Source organism: Coregonus clupeaformis, chromosome 27, assembly GCF_020615455.1.
Source record: "Coregonus clupeaformis isolate EN_2021a chromosome 27, ASM2061545v1, whole genome shotgun sequence".
Lineage (NCBI taxonomy): Eukaryota > Metazoa > Chordata > Actinopteri > Salmoniformes > Salmonidae > Coregonus > Coregonus clupeaformis.
The window spans coordinates 13,469,440-13,491,829 of NC_059218.1; the positions used below are offsets into that span (position 1 = coordinate 13,469,440).

General features: G+C 49.4%; 1 protein-coding gene across 1 annotated transcript in view; it reads left to right on the plus strand.

Moving 5' to 3' along the window:
* LOC121541401 (multiple epidermal growth factor-like domains protein 10) overlaps window positions 1-22,390 on the plus strand; it is a 199,420-nt gene that overhangs the window by 44,417 nt on the left and 132,613 nt on the right. The window contains exon 2 of the mRNA XM_041850387.2: window positions 3,210-3,352. Coding sequence (XP_041706321.2) covers window positions 3,228-3,352 — 125 coding nt within the window. The 5' untranslated portion in view covers window positions 3,210-3,227. The remainder of the gene's footprint in view (window positions 1-3,209; window positions 3,353-22,390) is intronic.

Genomic DNA, 22,390 nt, shown 5'->3' on the forward strand with positions numbered 1-22,390 from the left:
TCCCAGGTCTGCCTCACATTTGTGTTTTACATGTTTTGTGTCATCGGGAAAAGCCAATATCAACCCTTGATATGCTTTGGAAATAAACTTTAGAGGTTTGTCAGATTGCCTTAAAATAGTTTAAATTTATGAAGCTTCTTGCTTGTCCAGTGTTTGCTGCACTGAGAGAATAAAGTGTTGTATCTGCAAAAGTTCACCTCTGCGCCATCACAGACTGGTCTTCCCTGGCTGCCTGACCCTGATGAGGCCCCTGTCACCATCTGATCCTGCTCAGATGAGGCATGCCAAAGAATTACCTTGGTGTACATTTATACATTATATTACCCAATAATATAATCAATGGTTCAATAATTGAAATGACCATTATTCCCATATCCCAGACTGTAGCCTACCCTTTGTATCCATTCACTGATTGTTGTAGTATACTGCAAAATTCACCTGAGCTCCGTCGACTGGTCTTCCCTGGCTGTCTGACCCTGCTGGGACACCTGTTACCATTTGATTCTGCTAAGACATGATGAGCATAGTGTTGTGTACTGACTGTGCACCATGACATTGAAGCCTGTAGAGCTGTTTATACCGTGTCAGTGTGAAAAATAGGGAATTAGCTAGGGAAACTGACAGATCAATAACGTTACATTGCTATACTGACTAATAAAAGCTCACATTACGCTTAAGTAACAGTCAGAATATATCGTTCTTAAATCGTTTGGCCGCTGGTTTCATCGTTTGATTCAGGTAGCTCTAGCTAATGGTACATCATCAAATGTACTTCTGTTGAAACGGGACAAAACAAAGGCTACAAAACATTTCCATACACACAACAGCTGTTAGATACTGCTACCTGACAGATAGCTAGAGGCTAGCTAGAGCTGAACTGGCTGTCGTAGCTACTTGCTAGCTAACTAGCTGCTAGTAGTTCATTCACTTCAGTCGAGAGGGGATGAAACATTGGCTAACGTAACATGTCAGTTACACTACTAGCTCAGCACTGGGAATAAACACTTTTATTTCTGTCAAACAGCAGTTACCTTGCCAGCTAGATCAGTCAACTAAAGAGTAGCCAGTTTCTGCTCTGCTTGCTTTTAGAAAAAGTGCAACACAGACAGTAGCTGCCTCTGATCATCTCTCCCGTGCTGGTCCAATACGCCAGCCTTTCAGAAGCTTTGCGTTCACACAGCCTGTCAGCACGCTCTGTGGTGTCCTTGCGGTCCTAAATCCAGCCGGCTAAAACCGGAAAACAGCCTACCCTACCGCTCTGAGGCGTCCACATGGTCCTAAAGCACACTGGTGCCGCGTTTTGTATCACAGTGCAATTATAAAACTGGGGGGGACAAAAATGCAATTTCAGAATGTGGGCGATCATGTCCCCCCGTCTACAGTGAAAGTTGCACCCCTGTCAACTCAGGGCCTCATAAAATCTATTTTACAAGTGCATTCTCTGGAAACTGTTAAAATGACTAAAACTAACAAAGCAAATTGATTACATTTACGTCTTATCCAGAGCAACTTACAGTTAGTGAGTGCATACATTATTATTATTTTTGTTTTATTATACCCCCCGTGGGAATCGAACCCTCAACCCTGGCATTGCAAACACCATGCTCTACCAACTGAGCTACATCCCTGCTGGCCATTCCCTCCCCTACCCTTGACAACACTGGGCCATTTGTGTGCTGCCCCATGGGTCTCCCGGTCGCGGCCGGCTACGACAGAGCCTGGATTTGAACCAAGATTTCTAGTGGCACAGCTAGCACTGCGATGCAGTGTCTTAGACCACTGTGCCACTCGGGTCCAATGGGAGTTGATGGAAAGCAGATGGTTTTTTTTGTACAGCAGTGTCAGTTCACGCTGCAAGTTTATTCACATACTGTATATTTCTGAAAAGCATTTTTATGCAGCGCATATGTGAATGTTTATGTGGTTGTGTCTTTTTATATTAGTGTGAAGGCAGGGCACTGTGAAGTGCATTTTAACCACTGTGAATTGTGGATTCTGAACTATACTACTATGAATCCAGGACTCTCCAAAGGGCCTTTGGGATATACTGTGTGTAGAGTCATACATATTAGGGCTGTGATGTTACCAGTTTCACATATTTTTTTCCATGGCAGAAATGAAAACACGAAGCAGACCAAACTCTTTGGTCCTTTAAAAACCTGCTGTATGTAAAATATTGTGTGCTATAGTCAAATATAAATAAATACATGTGACTCTGGACATGTAACTGGGCGGCAGGTAGCTTAGTGGTTAAGAGCGTTGTGCCAGTAACCGAAAGGTCGCTGGTTCTAATCCCCGAGCCGACTAGGTGAAAAATCTGTCGATGTGCCCTTGAGCGAGGCACTTAACCCTAATTGCTCCTGTAAGTCGCTCTGGATAAGAGCGTCTGCTAAATGACAAAAAAATAAAAAATAAAATAAATAAAAACATAATGATGTTTGTTTCCAACATTAGGGCTGTTTTAAATCTGCTTTGTGTTTTGTTTCCTTGCCACGATACTAACGAGTATCGTGATGCTGGTATCATCCCGGCCCTAAGACATACAGTATATGTAGGGTGCCATCAAGGGCACTAAAAAAGCCCTATTGATATTGAACTTGATGGTTACATGGAACTTCTAGGAGCATTGACAGTGGAACTTGAAAGTAGACTTTTAGTAAGGGCCCTAAGAGGTGCACTTTGAAGAACACTCCAATGGACTCTTTTTCAGGGCAGTTTGTAGGGTACTGCATGGGCAAGTAAGTGTGTCATTCCCGTGGAGGGGCCATCTGTATGCACCTGCTCCTCGGTCATGTTTACACAGACGCTGTACTGATTGGCTAACAGTGAGCTCTGTGGGGGAATAGACTCACCTCCTGTTCCCACAACACGAGCCGTTACTGTAGTACTGTGACCTTAGGCATTTTGACAAAGAGTTGAAGTCAAGTACCGGTTTTAAAAATGAGCAAAGAGTTGTGTTCTAAGCATCTTTAATGTACATGCATTGTTTTTGCACACACACACACACACACGCACACGCACTCGCACACACACACATCAACCCAAGCGCCCACACACGAATCAATCTAACACTACTATAGCACGCATGCATTTACTTGAGCAATTATTCAAGCGTAATACTATGACAACATCCTAGATTCTAGAAGAACAACAGGACACCAACTCATGAGCAACTGGATTCTCATTTCTCATATGCTGTTCTTTCCCAGGTGTAGCTTCAACCCAAGATGGTCGCCTCCTCCTTCCTGTGGCGCTGCGGGATCATTCTGCTGGTGCTGACGTGCTGCTTCATGCCCCTCTCCACATCCTCCCTCAACCAGAAGGACCCCAACGTCTGCAGCCACTGGGAGAGGTAGGTCAGACACACCCACATACAAGGACACAGCTTTTCACAGGAGTGCATTATTAGGCGTAACACCACCACAGCCTAAATTGGGGTCAATTCACTCAGTTCACTCAGTTCAGGGGATTAATTGAAATTCAGTTCATGAATCAGAAATGTACCATTATTCTCGCAGTGTACCTTTCCATTCATGAATCGTAATTCAATTAACTTCCTGGATTGAGTGAATGGGAATGAAGTTGGCCCAAACCCAGATTTAAGTACTTAACAAGACTCCTTCACAATTCTCAACAACTGTTTATGCCTCAAAAGCAACGTTGTTTTAGAACAACTTGTTGGTGTTCAGTGCACATTTCATAACTGTTAGTTTTTCCAGAGAACTGTGGGTAAGATGAGGTTCCATTTGAGTGTGAACTGTGACTGAATCTGATAAGCCCAGTGAAAATGCAGGCATGTAATACAATGTAAAATGGTCCTCAGTGTGTGACATGTCCTCGATGGTCGGAGTTTATGTGACATACCATAAGCACTTTCTGAATTAGATAAGGTGCCAATGTGAGATTGTCTTTACACAACACCCTCTCACATGAGATTGTCATTACACCACACCCTCTCACTACAACTTCTGCACACAGTTTTTAACCATTAATAACACTTTACTTGAAGCGCCTTCTTCTGAAGTGTTATATTGCCTAATAAACATTCATAGCACATTATAGATGCACTGATAAAGCATTATGAAACTGTATACTAAAGCAATACATCAGTAAAGTGATACCAGTCATAATCAACACCTCTTTCAACATAAAAAACAAACACGTTTTTAATGCTTACACTCATGGACAAATTGAAATGTTTCTAACAGAAGAACTATAAAAAGCATATGCCATGACCATGGTAGCAATTGAAAGAGAACATGGAGAATTATCAGACTAAAGGTGAGAACACGATCTTACAGTGTTAGGTTTTCAAATGGCACTTCAGACAAACAGATTGTAATTTTGGTGCGCTGTCACGTTGTATAAGGATTTGAAGACAGGCTCAGGAATACGTAATAAGGGTTTTATTTTCTCCACCCAACACAAGGTACGTCATGAACAACGACAGGGACGAAGCCCAAAAAAAACATGTATATATATATATATATATATATACAGTGGAGAGAACAAGTATTTGATACACTGCCGATTTTGCAGGTTTTCCTACTTACAAAGCATGTAGAGGTCTGTAATTTTTATCATAGGTACACTTCAACTGTGAGAGATGGAATCTAAATAAAAAATCCAGAAAATCACATTGTATGATTTTTAAGTAATGAATTTGCATTTTATTGCATGACATAAGGATTTGATCACCTACCAACCAGTAAGAATTCCGGCTCTCACAGACCTGTTAGTTTTTCTTTAAGAAGCCCTCCTGTTCTCCACTCATTACCTGTATTAACTGCACCTGTTTGAACTCGTTACCTGTATAAAAGATACCTGTCCACACACTCAATCAAACAGACTCCAACCTCTCCACAATGGCCAAGACCAGAGAGCTGTGTAAGGAAATCAGGGATAAAATTGTAGACCTGCACAAGGCTGGGATGGGCTACAGGACAATAGGCAAGCAGCTTGGTGAGAAGGCAACAACTGTTGCCGCAATTATTAGAAATTGGAAGAAGTTCAAGATGACGGTCAATCACCCTCGGTCTGGGGCTCCATGCAAGATCTCACCTCGTGGGGCATCAATGATCATGAGGAAGGTTAGGGATCAGCCCAGAACTACACGGCAGGACCTGGTCAATGACCTGAAGAGAGCTGGGACCACAGTCTCAAAGAAAACCATTAGTAACACACTACGCCATCATGGATTAAAATCCCGCAGCGCATGCAAGGTCCCCCTGCTCAAGCCAGCGCATGTACAGGCCCGTCTGAAGTTTGCCAATGACCATCTGGATGATCCAGAGGAGGAATGGGAGAAGGTCATGTGGTCTGATGAGACAAAAATAGAGCTTTTTGGTCTAAACTCCACTCGCCGTGTTTGGAGGAAGAAGAAGGATGAGTACAACCCCAAGAACACCATCCCAACCATGAAGCATGGAGGTGGAAACATCATTCTTTGCGGATGCTCTTCTGCAAAGGGGACAGGACGACTGCACCGTATTGAGGGGAGGATGGATGGGGCCATGTATCGCGAGATCTAGGCCAACAACCTTCCCTCAGTAAGAGCATTGAAGATGGATCGTGGTTGGGTCTTCCAGCATGACAACGACCCGAAACACACAGCCAGGGCAACTAAGGAGTGGCTCCGTAAGAAGCATCTCAAGGTCCTGGAGTTGTTAGGCCTACTGCTGCTAGGTAGCTCTCTCTCTGCTCTCCCCCTTCCCTCTGTCTGTCCTTGATTGCAGGAGTGAAGTCTGGTGTGCGGGAGTCAGGGTTCCAGCTGCAGCTCATTCACCATAATCACCTCAGCCTTTAAGACCCGGTCAAACTTGCTACTCATCGTCAGATCATAGTCAAGACGACCATGTTAGTCTCGCTGTCGACTCAACCTGTTTGTTTTCGCTCTTTGTGTTTTTGGCCTGTTCTATTTACTTTTCTCAGATTATTGGAACCTGACTCCTGCCTCCGCTTCACTCCTGCCACCACCATCCTGCTTTCCACTACCGGACCTCCCTTTTGGACTCACCACGGACACTAGGACATTACGGTACCACACCTGCCCTGACCTGGATCTGTTACCCTCCCTGTAACCTGGACTTGCTCTTCCCCTATTATTGGAAACCTGGACTAATTGAACATTGTAAATAAACCTGTTAAACCTTCTCTGGCTTGGTGTAGTTGTCTGCATTTGGGTTCAAGTCCAGTTAAATCGTGACAGTATGATCTGACCAACATGAACCCAGCAGACAGTAGCTCGGATACCACCCCAGAGTGCACTCAAATTCGGACTGCCATAGCCAATCAGGGCATTTTACTTGGCCAACATGAGACCCTGTTTAAGACTATTGCTGAGAACAGTCAGGTGCTGCTTAATCAGGTTCAATTACTCACCAATCAAGTGTCTGCCCTTACTACCCAAGTTAATAATGCACCCCTCGGGCATGGCATACAAACTGCTCCTGCTCCACCTGTTTTTCCTACCCCTTCCGCCCAGATCAGTGAGCCTTTTGTTCCTGCTCCAGAGCGCTATGACGGGAACATGGGAACCTGTGGCGATTTTTTGTTCAATGCTCGTTAGTGTTTGAACAACAGCCCCTCACCTACGCCTCAGAAAGAGCCCGTATTGCCTACCTTATCAACTCTACTAGCGGTTCCGCTCGTGCCTGGGGATCCGCGGTCTGGGAGAGTCAGTCGGACATTTGCAACGCTTACGTTGCCTTCACCACTGAGATGAGGAAGGTTTTTGACCACCCCGTACGGGGCAAGGAGGCTGCGAAACGGTTGTTTTCTCTTCGGCAGGGGGCTCGCAGTGTGGCGGAGATGGCAGTGGAGTTTCGGACTTTAGCGGCAGTGAGTGGTTGGAATGACGAGGCATTACAAGGAGTGTTCATCAATGCTTTGTCTGAGACTTTAAAAGATGAATTGGTGTCATATGATGAATCGCCTACGCTGGATAATCTTATTTCACTCACCATCAGGTTGGATAATCGGATTCGGGAGCGCCGCCGGGAGAGGAGTGTTAGTTCCAAGCAACCTGTCTGTCGTCAACAAACTCCTCCCCGCATCTTCCCTACGGAGAAAGCCGTGTCTTCCCGAGTCGATACGAGGAGCACTGAACCCGAAGCCATGGAGGTGGGTCGTGCACGGTTGTCCTCAGAGGAGCGTGCACGTCGTATTCAGGCTCGGGTCTGCCTGTATTGTGGAGAAGCTGGTCATTTCGTTCCTTCCTGCCCAGTTCGTCCGGGAAAAGGGCCGGCTCATCATTATTGGGAGAAGTTTTGGTGAGCCGAGCAGCGGATTCTTCCTCTTCTCCCCGCATTCTGCTCCAGGCATCCCTCCAGTGGCAGTCCCAGAATTTCTCTGTTAGTGCGCTGGTTGACTCTGGTGCAGATGAAAGCTTTTTGGATAGAGAGTGGGCTCAACAAATGGATTTGGAGACTGTTCCTATGGACTGTCCGCTGCAGGCTAAGGGTCTAAATGGACAATTGTTGACCCGTATTACTCATCAGACTGTTCCTGTTTGTCTCAGAGTCTCGGGTAATCATCAGGAGAACATTCAATTCCATATAATCGACTGCCCACAGACCCCCCTGGTCCTTGGTATCCCCTGGCTCATAAGACACAATCCACACATTGATTGGGTGACAGGTAGAATTGTTTCATGGAGCACATTTTGTCATGTGAATTGTTTGTGTTCTGCTCAGACCCCTGCCAGCACTGTGCCTCAACCTCCACTGGAGTCCATGGATCTTTCTGCTGTCCCTGACGTGTATCATGACCTGGCATCCGTTTTCTGCAAACACAGAGCTACTTCTCTTCCTCCTCACCGGCCTTACGACTGCGCCATTGACCTCCAGCCAGGAGCCCCGCTCCCCAGCAGTCGCCTGTACAATCTCTCCCGCCCGGAGACGGAGGCTATGGAGAACTACATTCGGGACTCCTTGGCGGCAGGTATTATTCATCCTTCCTCGTCACCTGTAGGAGCGGGATTCTTTTTTGTTGCTAAGAAGGATAAGACCCTCAGACCCTGTATTGATTTCCGTGGACTTAACAACATCACCATTAAGAACAAATATTCTCTGCCATTAATTAATTCTGCTTTTCCCCTCCTTCATGGTGCAACTATCTTTACCAAACTGGATCTACGAAATGCGTATCACCTGGTGCGCATTCGTAAAAGTGATGAATGGAAGACTGCCTTCAACACACCCTTGGGACATTTTGAGTATCTAGTTATGCCTTTTGGGTTGTCCAATGCCCCTGCTGTTTTTCAGGCACTAGTCAATGATGTCCTTCGGGACATGTTGAATCGGTTTGTTTTTGTCTATCTGGATGATATCTTGATTTTCTCAGAGTCCTCCCAGGAACATGAACTGCATGTGCGCCAGGTGTTGCAAAGGTTGTTGGAGAACAAACTGTTTGTGAAGATGGAGAAATGTGAATTTCATGTGTCTGAGACCTCTTTTTTGGGTTACATCATAGCTCAGGGGGAGTTGCGGATGGACCCAGCTAAGATCTCTGCTGTCACGGACTGGCCAGCCCCCTCCACCCGCAAACAACTTCAACAATTCCTGGGGTTTGCGAACTTCTACAGGAGGTTCATCAAGGACTACAGCCGCATTGCGGCGCCACTCACCGCTCTCACCTCCATCTCACGACCGTTCGTTTGGAATGAAGGGGCCGAATCAGCGTTCGAAGAACTGAAACATCGCTTCGCCTCGGCTCCCATTCTGATGCAGCCGGACCCCGACCGCCAGTTTGTCGTGGAGGTGGATGCATCCGACACTGGGGTAGGTGCGGTGTTGTCACAACGTTCTCCTGAAGATAACAAACTGCATCCCTGTGCTTTTCTTTCAAGGAAACTTTCTCAGGCAGAGAGGAATTATGATGTTGTCAATCGTGAACTGCTCGCCGTTAAGCTGGCTCTCGAGGAGTGGCGACATTGCTTGGAGGGGGCGGAACAACCCTTCATCGTTTGGACGGATCATAAGAATCTGGCTTACATCCAGTCAGCGAAGCAGCTCAACCCCCGTCAAGCCAGGTGGGCACTATTTTTTGGGAGATTCAATTTTTCTCTGTCTTACCGTCCTGGTTCACGCAACGTCAAGCCTGACGCCCTGTCTCGTGTTCATTCGGCTGTTGATACTGGTGGTAACCCTGAACCCATCTTGCCTCCTACCTGCAGTATTGCGGCCATCACATGTGACATCGAAGGGATTGTTAGACAGGCTCAACATCATCAAGCTGACCCTGGGAGGGGTCCTCCTAACCGGTTGTTTGTCCCTGAGTCTGCTCGCTCCCAGGTACTTCAGTGGGCTCACTCGTCTCCCCTTACCTGTCACCCTGGAGTTTCGCGGACCCTTGACTTTGTGCAACGGAAGTTCTGGTGGCCCACGATGGAGGCGGACACTTGAGCCTTCATTGCTGCTTGTACGGTATGTGCACGAAGTAAGAACTCCGCCCAGGCCAGCGCTGGTCATCTACGACCTCTACCTATACCCAGCCGGCCCTGGTCGCACATTGCTATGGATTTTGTCACTGGACTTCCCCCCTCGTCTGGAAAGACTGTCATTCTTACTGTGATTGATCGTTTTTCTAAGTTCGCTCATTTTTTGGCCCTACCTAAACTGCCCACTGCCAGAGAGACGGCTGATATTTTGGTTGAACTTGTGTTCCGCTCTCATGGTCTACCCACGGATATTGTCTCTGACAGGGGTCCCCAGTTTGTCTCCCAGGTATGGAAAGCTTTCTGTAAAGCTTTGGGCATCACATCCAGCCTGTCCTCTGGATATCACCCCCAGACCAACGGGCAAGCCGAGAGAGCGAACCAGGAGATGGAGACCGCTCTCCGCTGTGTCACAGGGTCTAACCCTGGGACATGGAGCTCCATGCTCCCCTGGGTGGAATATGCTCATAACACCTTGACTAACGCTTCCTCTGGTTTGTCTCCCTTTCTGTGTGCTCTGGGTTATCAACCTCCCCTGTTCCCTTCTCAAGAGAGGGAACTGGCGGTACCCTCGGTGCAGTCCCACATGCGCCGCTGCTTCAAGGTCTGGAGGAAGGCCAGGGTAGCTCTGTCCCGAGCTTCGGCGTACATGCAGAGGCAAGACAACCGTCACCGGTCCCAGGCTCCCGGTTACTCTCCTGGTCAAGAGGTATGGCTTAAGTCACGTGACCTTCCATTGAAAGTGGAGTCTAAGAAAATGGCGCCTCGTTTTATAGGACCGTTCAAGATACTGTCTATTGTTAACCCCTGCGCGGTTAAGCTACAGCTTCCTGCCTCCCTACGGGTTCATTCCACCTTTCATGTTTCCCAGATTAAGCCTGTGTCGGTTAGCCCTCTGTGCCCGCCCTCTCGTCCCCCTCCTCCGCCCAGGATCGTGGGTGGGGGTCCGGTCTACACTGTCCGGCGACTTCTGGATGTTCGCCGCCGGGGTCGTGGTTTCCAGTACCTGGTGGATTGGGAGGGTTATGGTCCTGAGGAACGTTCCTGGGTGCCCAGGAGCTTCATTGTGGATCCTGCTCTGGTCCGTGAGTTTCATAGGTTACATCCTGATAAACCCTGTCGGCCGCCAGGTGGCGTCCGTAGAGGGGGGGGGGTACTGTTAGGCCTACTGCTGCTAGGTAGCTCTCTCTCTGCTCTCCCCCTTCCCTCTGTCTGTCCTTGATTGCAGGAGTGAAGTCTGGTGTGCGGGAGTCAGGGTTCCAGCTGCAGCTCATTCACCATAATCACCTCAGCCTTTAAGACCCGGTCAAACTTGCCACTCATCGTCAGATCATAGTCAAGACGACCATGTTAGTCTCGCTGTCGACTCAACCTGTTTGTTTTCACTCTTTGTGTTTTTGGCCTGTTCTATTTACTTTTCTCCTGTGCCACAGATTATTGGAACCTGACTCCTGCCTCCGCTTCACTCCTGCCACCACCATCCTGCTTTCCACTACCGGACCTCCCTTTTGGACTCACCACGGACACTAGGACATTACGGTACCACACCTGCCCTGACCTGGATCTGTTACCCTCCCTGTAACCTGGACTTGCTCTTCCCCTATTATTGGAAACCTGGACTAATTGAACATTGTAAATAAACCTGTTAAACCTTCTCTGGCTTGGTGTAGTTGTCTGCATTTGGGTTCAAGTCCAGTTAAATCGTGACAGGAGTGGCCTAGCCAGTCTCCAGACCTGAACCCAATAGAAAATCTTTGGAGGGAGCTGAATGTCCGTATTGCCCAGCGACAGCCCCGAAACCTGAAGGATCTGTGAAGGTCTGTATGGAGGAGTGGGCCAAAATCCCTGCTACAGTGTGTGCAAACCTGGTCAAGACCTACAGGAAACGTATGATTTCTGTAATTGCAAACAAAGGTTTCTGTACCAAATATTAAGTTCTGCTTTTCTGATGTATCAAATACTTATGTCATGCAATAAAATGCAAATTAATTTCTTAAAAATCATACAATGTGATTTTCTGGATTTTTGTTTTAGATTCCATCTCTCACAGTTGAAGTGTACCTATAATAAAAATTACAGACCTCTACATGCTTTGTAAGTAGGAAAACCTGCAAAATCGGCAGTGTATCAAATACTTGTTCTCCCCATTGTATATAACATAGGGATGTAACCCAAACAAAAGAGCGAGGTGTAAACCTCTAAACAATACACGGGACGAGACCCGTAATAACAAGAGCACAATGCATGGTACTCACTAGATGTAGACCTCCGGTCCTGACAGTAACACCTCAGGAACCTGCCCACTTCCTGATTGACCCTCTCCACCTGCCCATTAGCTTGTGGACGGTACCCGGAGGTGAGACTGACCGTGACCCCCAGGCGTTCCATGAACGCTTTCCATATGCGTGAGGTGAACTGACGACCACGGTCTGACACAATGTCCTCTGGGATCCCGTAGTGCCGGAAGACGTGCGTAAAAAGAACCTCTGCGGTTTGCATGGCTGACGGGAGCCCAGGCAAAGGAAGGAGGCGACAAGCTTTGAAAAACCGGTCCACAACGACGAGAACGGTGGTGTTCCCCTGGGAGGGGGGAAGGTCAGTGACAAAGTCCACCGAGAGGTGAGACCAGGGTTGTTGTGGAACTGGCAGGGGAAGGAGCTTTCCATAAGGGAGGCGTCTGGGTGTCTGAGAATGGGCACAGATGGAGCAGGAAGAGACGTAAACCAGGACGTCCCTAGCCAAGGTGGGCCACCAGTACTTCTCAGTCAGGCAGGCGATGGTACTGCCTATCCCAGGATGACCCGACACAGGGGCCGTGTGCTCCCAGGAAAGGAGGCGGTCCCGCACACCCGTGGGCACGTAGGCGCGGTTCTAGAGTACTGTGCAGCTGCGGGTTCCGTACGCAGGGACTGCCGTATGTCGTGTCCACATCCCACACCACTGGCACGATGATATGGAACACCGGGATGATGGGGGTCTCCTCTTCCTGCCTCTCCTCTGCCTGTGTTGGATCAGGGGAATAGAGGGCAGGTCGGGGAGAAATGATCCCTTTCTCCACCATAGGAGCAGAGGCCCAGATTCCTCCTTCTCCTACGCTCTGCCTCGGGCAAACGTGCAGAGTCCACCTCCATCGGCTCTGGCAGGTGTAGCCATGGTCTCCGGATTCCGCGCAGGTCTTCGTCGGGACCGCAGGAGGTTGTCCAACCGGATCGCCATGCTGATGAGCTGGTCGAGTGACAGGTTGTCATCACGTCAGGCTAACTCCATCTGTACCTCCTCCTGCAGTCCGCTGCGGAACACGGTGACCAGAGCCGACTCGTCCATTTCCCTCACTCAGACAACCACAAATGTGCAAACGTACACCAATTAGCAGGAGGGATGGGGGCATCTTGTCGTGCACAGTGCTCAAATTTATAACGGCTGTCAGTCAAAACCCATAAAGCGCTGTGAACCGGAGAACCTGAACTCTGACTTCATGTATAGCATGTTACTGTACAGCCACTGGGTTCCAATTTAGGTGCTTATCAATGACAAAATATGCAATTTTCAACCCATATACGGGATGGCAGGGGCTGTGAGTGGAAAGGGCTACGTACAGTGCCTTGCAAAAGTATTCATCCCCGTTGGCGTTTTTCCTATATTGTTGCATTACAACCTGTAATTTAAATTGATTTGTATTTGGATTTCATGTAATGGAAAAAATAGTCCAAATTGGTGAAGTGAAATGAAAAAAATTACTGTCAATGATGCTGTAGGTGGGTGTGGTGGTGGAATCAGGCGCAGGACGCAGAAGCACAGTCCAAAGACTTTAGTGAAAATCACAAGGGAAACGCACAAACTAGCCCGAAGGCGAAACTCCGCACGCAGGCGAAAAACAAAACGGGCGTACTAAACAGGTGCGCCAAAACGCTCCAACACAGTGGAGAACAGCTCAACCGAGCAATACAATAATTACGTCCAGCAACGCACGACAGAGAAAACAATCACACACAACAATTGACAAACACAACGAGAACTTATAGGACACTAATACTCTAAACGATAACAGGTGTAACAACAATCAGACAAAAGCAAACAAACATAGAAACATGCAACGGTGGCAGCTAGTATTCCGGAGACGACGAACGCCCGAAGCCTGCCCGAGCAAGGAAGAGAGGCAGCCTCGGCCGAAACCGTGACAGTACCCCCCCTTGACGCGCGGCTCCAGACGTGCGCCGACTCCGGCCTCGGGGACGACCAGGAGGACGCGGAGCAGGGCGCGTCGGGTGCCCACGATGGAATTCCGTCAGGAGAGACGGGTCTAAAATGTCTCTCCTCGGCACCCAGCACCGTTCCTCCGGGCCGTACCCCTCCCACTCCACTAGATATTGGAGACCCCCCATCCGACGTCTCGAATCCAAGATGGACCGCACGGAGTACGCCGGTGCCCCCTCGATGTCCAATGGGGGCGGAGGAGTCTCCAAGATCTCACTTTCTTGGAGTGGGCCAGCTACCACCGGCCTGAGAAGAGACACATGGAACGAGGGGTTAATACTTTTATACTCAACAGGCAGTTGTAATTTGTAACACACCTCGTTCAATCTTCTCAGGACTTTAAATGGCCCTACAAACCGCCGACCCAGTTTCCGGCAGGGCAGGCGGAGGGGCAGGTTTCTGGTAGAGAGCCAGACTCGATCACAAGGTGCGTACACCGGTCCCTCACTGCGGTGGAGATCGGCGCTCGCCTTATGACGACGGAGGGCCCGCTGCAGGTGGACGTGTGCAGCGTTCCATGTCTCCTCCGAGCGCCGCACCCACTCATCCACCGCAGGAGCCTCGATCTGGCTCTGCTGCCAAGGTGCCAGAACCGGCTGGTAACCTAACACACATTGGAAAGGGGTTAGGTTAGTGGAGGAATGGCGTAGGGAATTCTGGGCCATTTCGGCCCAGGGAACATACCTTGCCCACTCCTCCGGCCGGTCCTGGCAGTATGTTCTGAGAAACCTACCCACATCCTGGTTCACACGTTCCACCTGCCCATTACTCTCCGGGTGGTAACCCGAGGTGAGGCTCACCGAGACCCCCAACCGCTCCATAAAGGCTCTCCAGACTCTGGAGGTAAATTGGGGACCTCGATCAGACACGATATCCTCGGGTACCCCGTAGTGCCGGAACACATGGGTGAATAGTGCTTCGGCAGTTTGCAGGGCAGTAGGAAGGCCCGGCATAGGGAGCAAACGACAGGCCTTAGAAAACCGGTCCACAACGACCAGTATAGTGGTATTCCCCTGTGAAGGAGGAAGGTCAGTGAGGAAATCCACCGAGAGGTGAGACCATGGTCGTTGTGGAACGGGCAGGGGTAGTAACTTACCCCTAGGCAGATGTCTAGGCGCCTTACACTGGGCGCACACCGAGCAGGAGGAAACATAAACCCTCACATCCCTCGCCAACGTGGGCCACCAGTACTTGGCACTAAGACAGTGCACTGTCCGGCCGATACCAGGGTGTCCAGAGGACGGTGACGTGTGAGCCCAATAGATCAATCGATCCCGAACCTCGAGCGGAACGTACTTCCGACCCTCCGGGCATTGAGGTGGACTAGGGTCGGTGCGTAACGCCCGCTCGAGTTCAGCATCGACCTCCCACACTACCGGTGCCACCAGACACGACTCCGGCAGTATGGGCGTGGGCTCCACGGACCTCTCCTCCATGTCATACCGCCGAGACAGTGCATCTGCCTTACCGTTCTGTGACCCAGGGATGTACGTGATCTTAAATGTGAACCGGGTCAAAAACATATTCCACCTCGCTTGGCGAGGGTTCAGCCTCCTCGCTGCCCGGATGTACTCCAGGTTACGGTGGTCCGTCAAAATGAGGAAAGGGTGTTGAGCCCCCTCAAGCCAGTGCCTCCACACCTTTAGGGCCTGTACCACGGCTAACAGCTCCCTGTCCCCTACGTCATAATTTTGCTCCGCCGGACTGAGCTTCTTGGAATAAAAAGCACAGGGGCGGAGTTTAGGTGGCGCGCCGGACCGTTGCGAAAGCACGGCCCCTATACTGGCCTCTGACGCGTCCACCTCTACCTGAAATGGTAAAGAGGGATCCGGATGCGCCAGCACCGGGGCCGAGGTAAACAGGTCCTTCAGCCTCCCAAACGCCCTGTCCGCCTCGGCTGACCACTGCAGACGCACTGGACCCCCCTTCAAAAGAGACGTTATGGGAGCTGCCACCTGTCCAAAACCCCGAATAAACCTCCGGTAGTAATTAGCAAACCCCAAAAACTGCTGCACCTCCTTCACAGTGGTTGGCGTTTGCCAATTACGCACGGCTGACACCCGGTCTACCTCCATCTTCACCCCTGACGCAGACAACTGATACCCCAAAAAGGAGACTGACTCCTGGAAAAACAGACACTTCTCTGCCTTGACATACAGGTCGTGCTCCAACAGCCTCCGCAACACTCGGGCGCACCAGGGCCACATGCTCGACTCGGGTAGGCGAGTACACGAGAATGTCATCTATGTACACGACCACCCCCTGCCCCTGCATGTCCCTGAAGATCTCATCCACGAATGATTGGAAAACTGAAGGAGCGTTCATCAACCCGTATGGCATGACAAGATACTCGTAATGGCCCGAGGTGGTACTGAAGGCTGTCTTCCATTCATCGCCCTCCCTAATGCGCACCAAGTTGTACGCGCTCCTGAGATCTAATTTAGTGAAGAAACGCGCCCCGTGCAATGACTCCGTCATGGTCGCAATCAGCGGGAGTGGATAACTGTACTTCACCGTGATCTGATTGAGACCACGGTAATCAATGCACGGGCGTAACCCACCATCCTTTTTCTTCACAAAAAGAAACTCGAGGACGCAGGGGAAGTGGAGGGGCCGTATGTATCCTTGTCTCAGAGATTTGTCTATGTAAGTCTCCATAGCTCTCTTCTCCTCCTGAGACAGAGGATACACATGGCTCCGTGGGAGCGCAGCTCCTGCCTGGAGGTCTATCGCACAATCTCCCTGCCTATGGGGAGGCAACTGCGTCGCCCTCGACATACTGAACACAATAGCCAAATCCCCATACTCAGCAGGAACGTGCAATGCGGGCACCTGGTTTGGACTCTCCACCGAGGTAGCCCCTACGGAAACGCCTAAACATCGACCCACACACTGGGCAGACCACTCCATCAGAGCCCTCTCCTGCCACGAAATAGATGGGTTATGGGTACTCAACCAGGGCATGCCCAGCACCACAAGATACGCAGGCGAGTCAATCAGAAATAGCTGGATCATCTCCTGATGACCCCCCTGCGCACACATCCTAAGTGGCGCCGTGACCTCCCTGATCAAGCCCGCACCCAACGGACGGCTATCTAGGGCATGAACGGGGAAGGGGACGTCAACAGGGAGAAGGGGAATCCCTAAGGCTAAACAAAATTTCTTATCAACAAAATTCCCAGCCGCGCCTGAATCTACCAGCGCCTTATGCTGGGAATGAGGTGCTACCTGTGGAAAACGCACAGGTATACAGAAGTGTGCAACAGAGAGCTCTGGGTGAGTGGGGCGCCTACTCACCTGGAAGGACTCCCCAGTGCGGGACCTGTCGTCTTCTCCCCTAGGAGGCCATCCCCAGCACCTAGCCGCGGTGTGTCCTCCCTGACCACAGTTGGTGCAGGAGATGGACCCCCTCGTAAGCCGACCCCTCCTCTCTCTAGCGCCAGCGCCCCCGAGCTCCATGGGGCACGGCTCGGAGGCGCTGGAGGGTGAAATGGACGGACCCCCCTCGGGACGTCCGCGGGTAGCTAGCAGGGTATCCAGCCTGATGGACATGTCGACCAACTGGTCGAACGAGAGACTGGTGTCCCTACAGGCCAGCTCCCTACGGACGTCCTCACGTAGACTACATCGGTAGTGATCGATGAGGGCCCGCTCATTCCACCCTGCATCCGCCGCTAGAGTACGGAATTCCAAGGCGAACTCCTGGGCACTCCTCTTCCCCTGCCGGAAGCAGAACAGACGCTCCCCCGCCGCTTTCCCCTCCGGGGGATGGTCAAACACCGCCCTGAAGCGGCGGGAGAACTCGTCGTACGTAATGGTGTTAGCGTCTATTCTCCTCCACTCCGCGTTGGCCCATTCCAACGCCTTGCCGGAAAGGCAGGAGATCAGGGCGGACACGCTCTCGTGTCCCGAAGGCGCCGGGTGCACGGTGGCCAGGTAAAGCTCCACCTGGAGAAGGAATCCCTGACACCCGGCAGCGGTCCCATCGTAGGCCCTCGGGAGCGAGAGTCGAACTCCTCTGGGTTCCGGAGCGGGAATGGGCTGACTTGCCGATGGTGGGGGCAGGGAAGATGGCGGTGGAGGTGTCCCTCGGGTTTCCCAACCTCGGATGGTAGTGATCACCTCCTGCAGGGCGGCCCCCATCCGCAGGATCTGGTCATTCTGCTGGAGGACCCTGTCCTCCAGCGTCTCCTGTGCTGATGCGGCTCCTGCTGATTCCATTCGAGCAGGTGTGTGATTCTGTCAATGATGCTGTAGGTGGGTGTGGTGGTGGAATCAGGCGCAGGACGCAGAAGCACAGTCCAAAGACTTTAGTGAAAATCACAAGGGAAACGCACAAACTAGCCCGAAGGCGAAACTCCGCACGCAGGCGAAAAACAAAACGGGCGCACTAAACAGGTGCGCCAAAACGCTCCAACACAGTGGAGAACAGCTCAACCGAGCAATACAATAATTACGTCCAGCAACGCACGACAGAGAAAACAATCACACACAACAATTGACAAACACAACGAGAACTTATAGGACACTAATACTCTAAACGATAACAGGTGTAACAACAATCAGACAAAAGCAAACAAACATAGAAACATGCAACGGTGGCAGCTAGTATTCCGGAGACGACGAACGCCGAAGCCTGCCCGAGCAAGGAAGAGAGGCAGCCTCGGCCGAAACCGTGACAATTACTTGTTTCAGAAAATTCTAAAAAATACATTTACATTTTAGTCATTTAGCAGACGCTCTTATCCAGAGCGACTTACAGGAGCAATTAGGGTTAAGTGCCTTGCTCAAGGGCACATTTACGTCATTTAGCAGACGCTCTTATCCAGAGCGACTACAAATTGGTGCATTCACCCTATAGCCAGTGGGATAACCACTTTACAATTATCCTTTTTTTTTTTTTTTTTTTTTTTTTGGGGGGAGGGTAGAAGGATTACTTTATCCTATCCCAGGTGTTCCTTAAAGAGGTGGGGTTTCAAATGTCTCCGGAAGGTGGTGAGTGACTCCGCTGTCCTGGCGTCGTGAGGGAGCTTGTTCCACCATTGGGGTGCCAGAGCAGCGAACAGTTTTGACTGGGCTGAGCGGGAACTATGCTTCCGCAGAGGAAGGGGAGCCAGCAGGCCAGAGGTGGATGAACGCAATGCCCTCGTTTGGATGTAGGGACTGATCAGAGCCTGAAGGTACGGAGGTGCCGTTCCCCTCACTGCTTCATAGGCAAGCACCATGGTCTTGTAACGGATGCGAGCTTCAACTGGAAGCCAGTGGAGTGTGCGGAGGAGGGGGGTGACGTGAGAGAACTTGGGAAGGTTGAACACCAGACGGGCTGCGGCATTCTGGATGAGTTGTAGGGGTTTAATGGCACAGGCAGGGAGCCCAGCCAACAGCGAGTTGCAGTAATCCAGACGGGAGATGACAAGTGCCTGGATTAGGACCTGTGCCGCTTCCTGTGTAAGGCAGGGTCGTACTCTCCGAATGTTGTAGAGCATGAACCTGCAGGATCGGGTCACCGCCTTGATGTTAGCAGAGAACGACAGGGTGTTGTCCAGGGTCACGCCAAGGCTCTTCGCACTCTGGGAGGAGGACACAACGGAGTTGTCAACCGTGATGGCGAGATCATGGAACGGGCAGTCCTTCCCCGGGAGGAAGAGCAGCTCCGTCTTGCCAGGGTTCAGCTTGAGGTGGTGATCCGTCATCCATACTGATATGTCGGCCAGACATGCAGAGATGCGATTCGCCACCTGGTTATCAGAAGGGGGAAGGTGGTGCGTGCATATGTATTCACCCCCTTTGCTCTGAAGCCCCTAAATAAGATCTGGTGCAACCAATTACCTTCAGAAGTCACATAATTAGTTAAATAAAGTCCACCTGTGTGCAATCTAAGTGTCACATAATCTGTGACGATCTCAGTATATATACACCTGTTTTGAAAGGCCCCAGAGTCTGCAACACCACCAAGCAAGCGGCACCATGAAGACCAAGGAGCTCTCCAAACAGGTCAGGGACAAAGTTGTGGAGAAGTACAGATCAGGGTTGGGTTATATAAAATATCTGAAACTTTGAACATCACACGGAGCACCATTAAATCCATTATTAAGAAATGGAAAGTATATGGCACCACAACAAACAGGCCAAGAGAGGGCCGCCCACCAAAACTCACGGACCAGGCAAGGAGGGCATTAATCAGAGAGGCAACAAAGAGACCAAAGATAACCCTGAAGGAGCTGCAAAGCTCCACAGCGGAGATTGGAGTTTTATCCATAGGACCACTTTAAGCCGTACACTCCACAGAGCTGGGCTTTACGGAAGAGTGGCCAGAAAAAAAGCCATTGCTTAAAGAAAAACATAAGCAAACACGTTTGGTGTTTGCCAAAAGGCATGTGGGAGACTCCCCAAACAAATGGCCCTCCTGTAGCTCAGTTGGTAGAGCATGGTGCTTGCAACGCCAGGGTTGTGGGTTCGATTCCCACGGGTGACCAGTATGAAAAATGTATGCACTCACTAACTGTAAGTCTGCTGAATGACTAAAATGTAAAATTTGGAAGAAGGTACTCTGGTCAGATGAGACTAAAATTGAGCTTTTTGGCCATCAAGGAAAACGCTTTGTCTGGCGCAAACCCAACACCTCTCAACACCCTTAGAACCCCATCCCCACAGTGAAGCATGGTGGTGGCAGCATCATGCTGTGGGGATGTTTTTCATCTGCAGGGACTGGGAAATTGGTCAGAATTGAAAGATTGATGGATGCCGCTAAATACAGGTAAATTCTTGAGGGAAACCTGTTTCAGTCTTCCAGAGACGTTGAGACTGGGACGGAGGTTCACCTTCCAGCAGGACAATGACCCTAAGCATACTGCTAAAGCAACACTTGAGTTGTTTAAGGGGAAACATTTAAATGTCTTGGAATGGCCTAGTCAAAGCCCAGACCTCAATCCAATTGAAAATCTGTGGTATGACTTAAAGATTGCTGTACACCATCGGAACCATCCAACTTGAAGGAGCTGGAGCAGTTTTGCCTTGAAGAATGGGCAAAAATCCCAGTGGCTAGAATCCCAAGGCCAAGCTTATAGAGACATACCCCAAGAGACTTGCAGCTGTAATTGCTGCAAAAGATGGCTCTACAAAGTATTGAATTTGGGGGGGTGAATAGTTATGCACGCTCAAGTTTTCTGTTTTTTTGTCTTATTTCTTGTTTGTTTCACAATAAAAACTATTTTGCGTCTTCAAAGTGGGAGGCATGTTGTGTACATCAAATGATACAAACCCTCCAAAAATCAATTTTAATTCCAGGTTGTAATGCAACAAAATAGGAAAAATGCCAAGGGGGGTGAATACTTTCTTAAGCCACTGTATTGTCCTATAATATAATATATGCCATTTAGCAGACTCTTTTATCCAAAGTGACTTACAGTCATGCGTTCATACATCCTGTCACACTAAAATGCACGTTTCGCGTCGTTTGACAAAACCGGGTTAGTTGGAATCACACACCTAAGATGAATGCATGCTGGGTTTTAACAGACTGAAGATTTCCTTTGCCAAATTAAGGGGAATCCGTTAAAGCAGATTGAAAATAACAAAGATGGAGGCAGCTTTCCCAGCTAGATTCACTTTCACTGGCTAATCTGGAGAAAAAGCTACAGCCTTTCAGGGGCTTAGTGGGAGAGGAGAGAGAAAGAGGCCGCAGAACAGCTCCCGCAGACTTGGGGCAATTGTTTGTTTGTGTGTGTGTGTGTGTGTGTGTGTGTGTGTGTCTTCTCATGCGTTTCACCTCTGTCCTCACATCCACTTCCTGTCTGATGGGCATTAATCAAAAGGCCTGTCTCTATTTAATCAAGACATGTGTACACTGTATCTCTATCAAATGCATGTTTTATTGTTCTAAATTAATGTTATTGGGATGATGATTTTAGGTAACATATTTTTATTTCCCCTGAGAAGTAAGTTACACAACAGTTCCTTAAACCCAACATGTGGCTGGGAATCTTTTAGCCTTGCGAATGTCATTTTTGTGCTGTCTTATTCCCTTTAAACCCCTAAATTTAAGACCTGACAGCTTTATCAGGGTAACAATAAGTGGATAACTTATGCAATTACTGTGCCCTAGGAATGTATGTTCAGACAGTTACATAGTCTAGTAATTACCAGTTTTCCAAGAAAAACTCTAAAAAGTTAATGCTAATGTCTTACATACCCTGCATGTACTAGCTTTTTGCAAAGGTCATTCCAACACTTTACTCTGGTAAAAGGCCTGTATAAAAAGAGATGTGGCTTTGTCATGTTGCGGTTCCTTGAATTAGTGATGTTACTCAAATTAGTGCACTTTAACGATGGAACAGAGCTGAATAATTGTATGTTCTTCACAGGCATTAAAAGGAAGCATCCTCAAGGTTCTGGCAGCCAACTCTCATATCAAAAGAATTCTCCATTTCCACATTGCGTGTCTTCCAAAAAGCCTTGCAGTCACAACTGCTCGCATGCATGTCACAAGGGGGCATTGTCACAGCCAACTGTTTTCTTCTATGCGAAACATTTTATTATCCTATTTATAAACCCTGTTATAAATATGCAGACTTAGTAGCGACAAAATGTGATGCCACACACAGCACAGGGGCTGTTTTGCTAATTTCGCCCACGATACCCACCGCTGAGTCGGTGAAAGCTGCTTGGTACCTAATCCCTGTGGGATACACACAAGCCTAA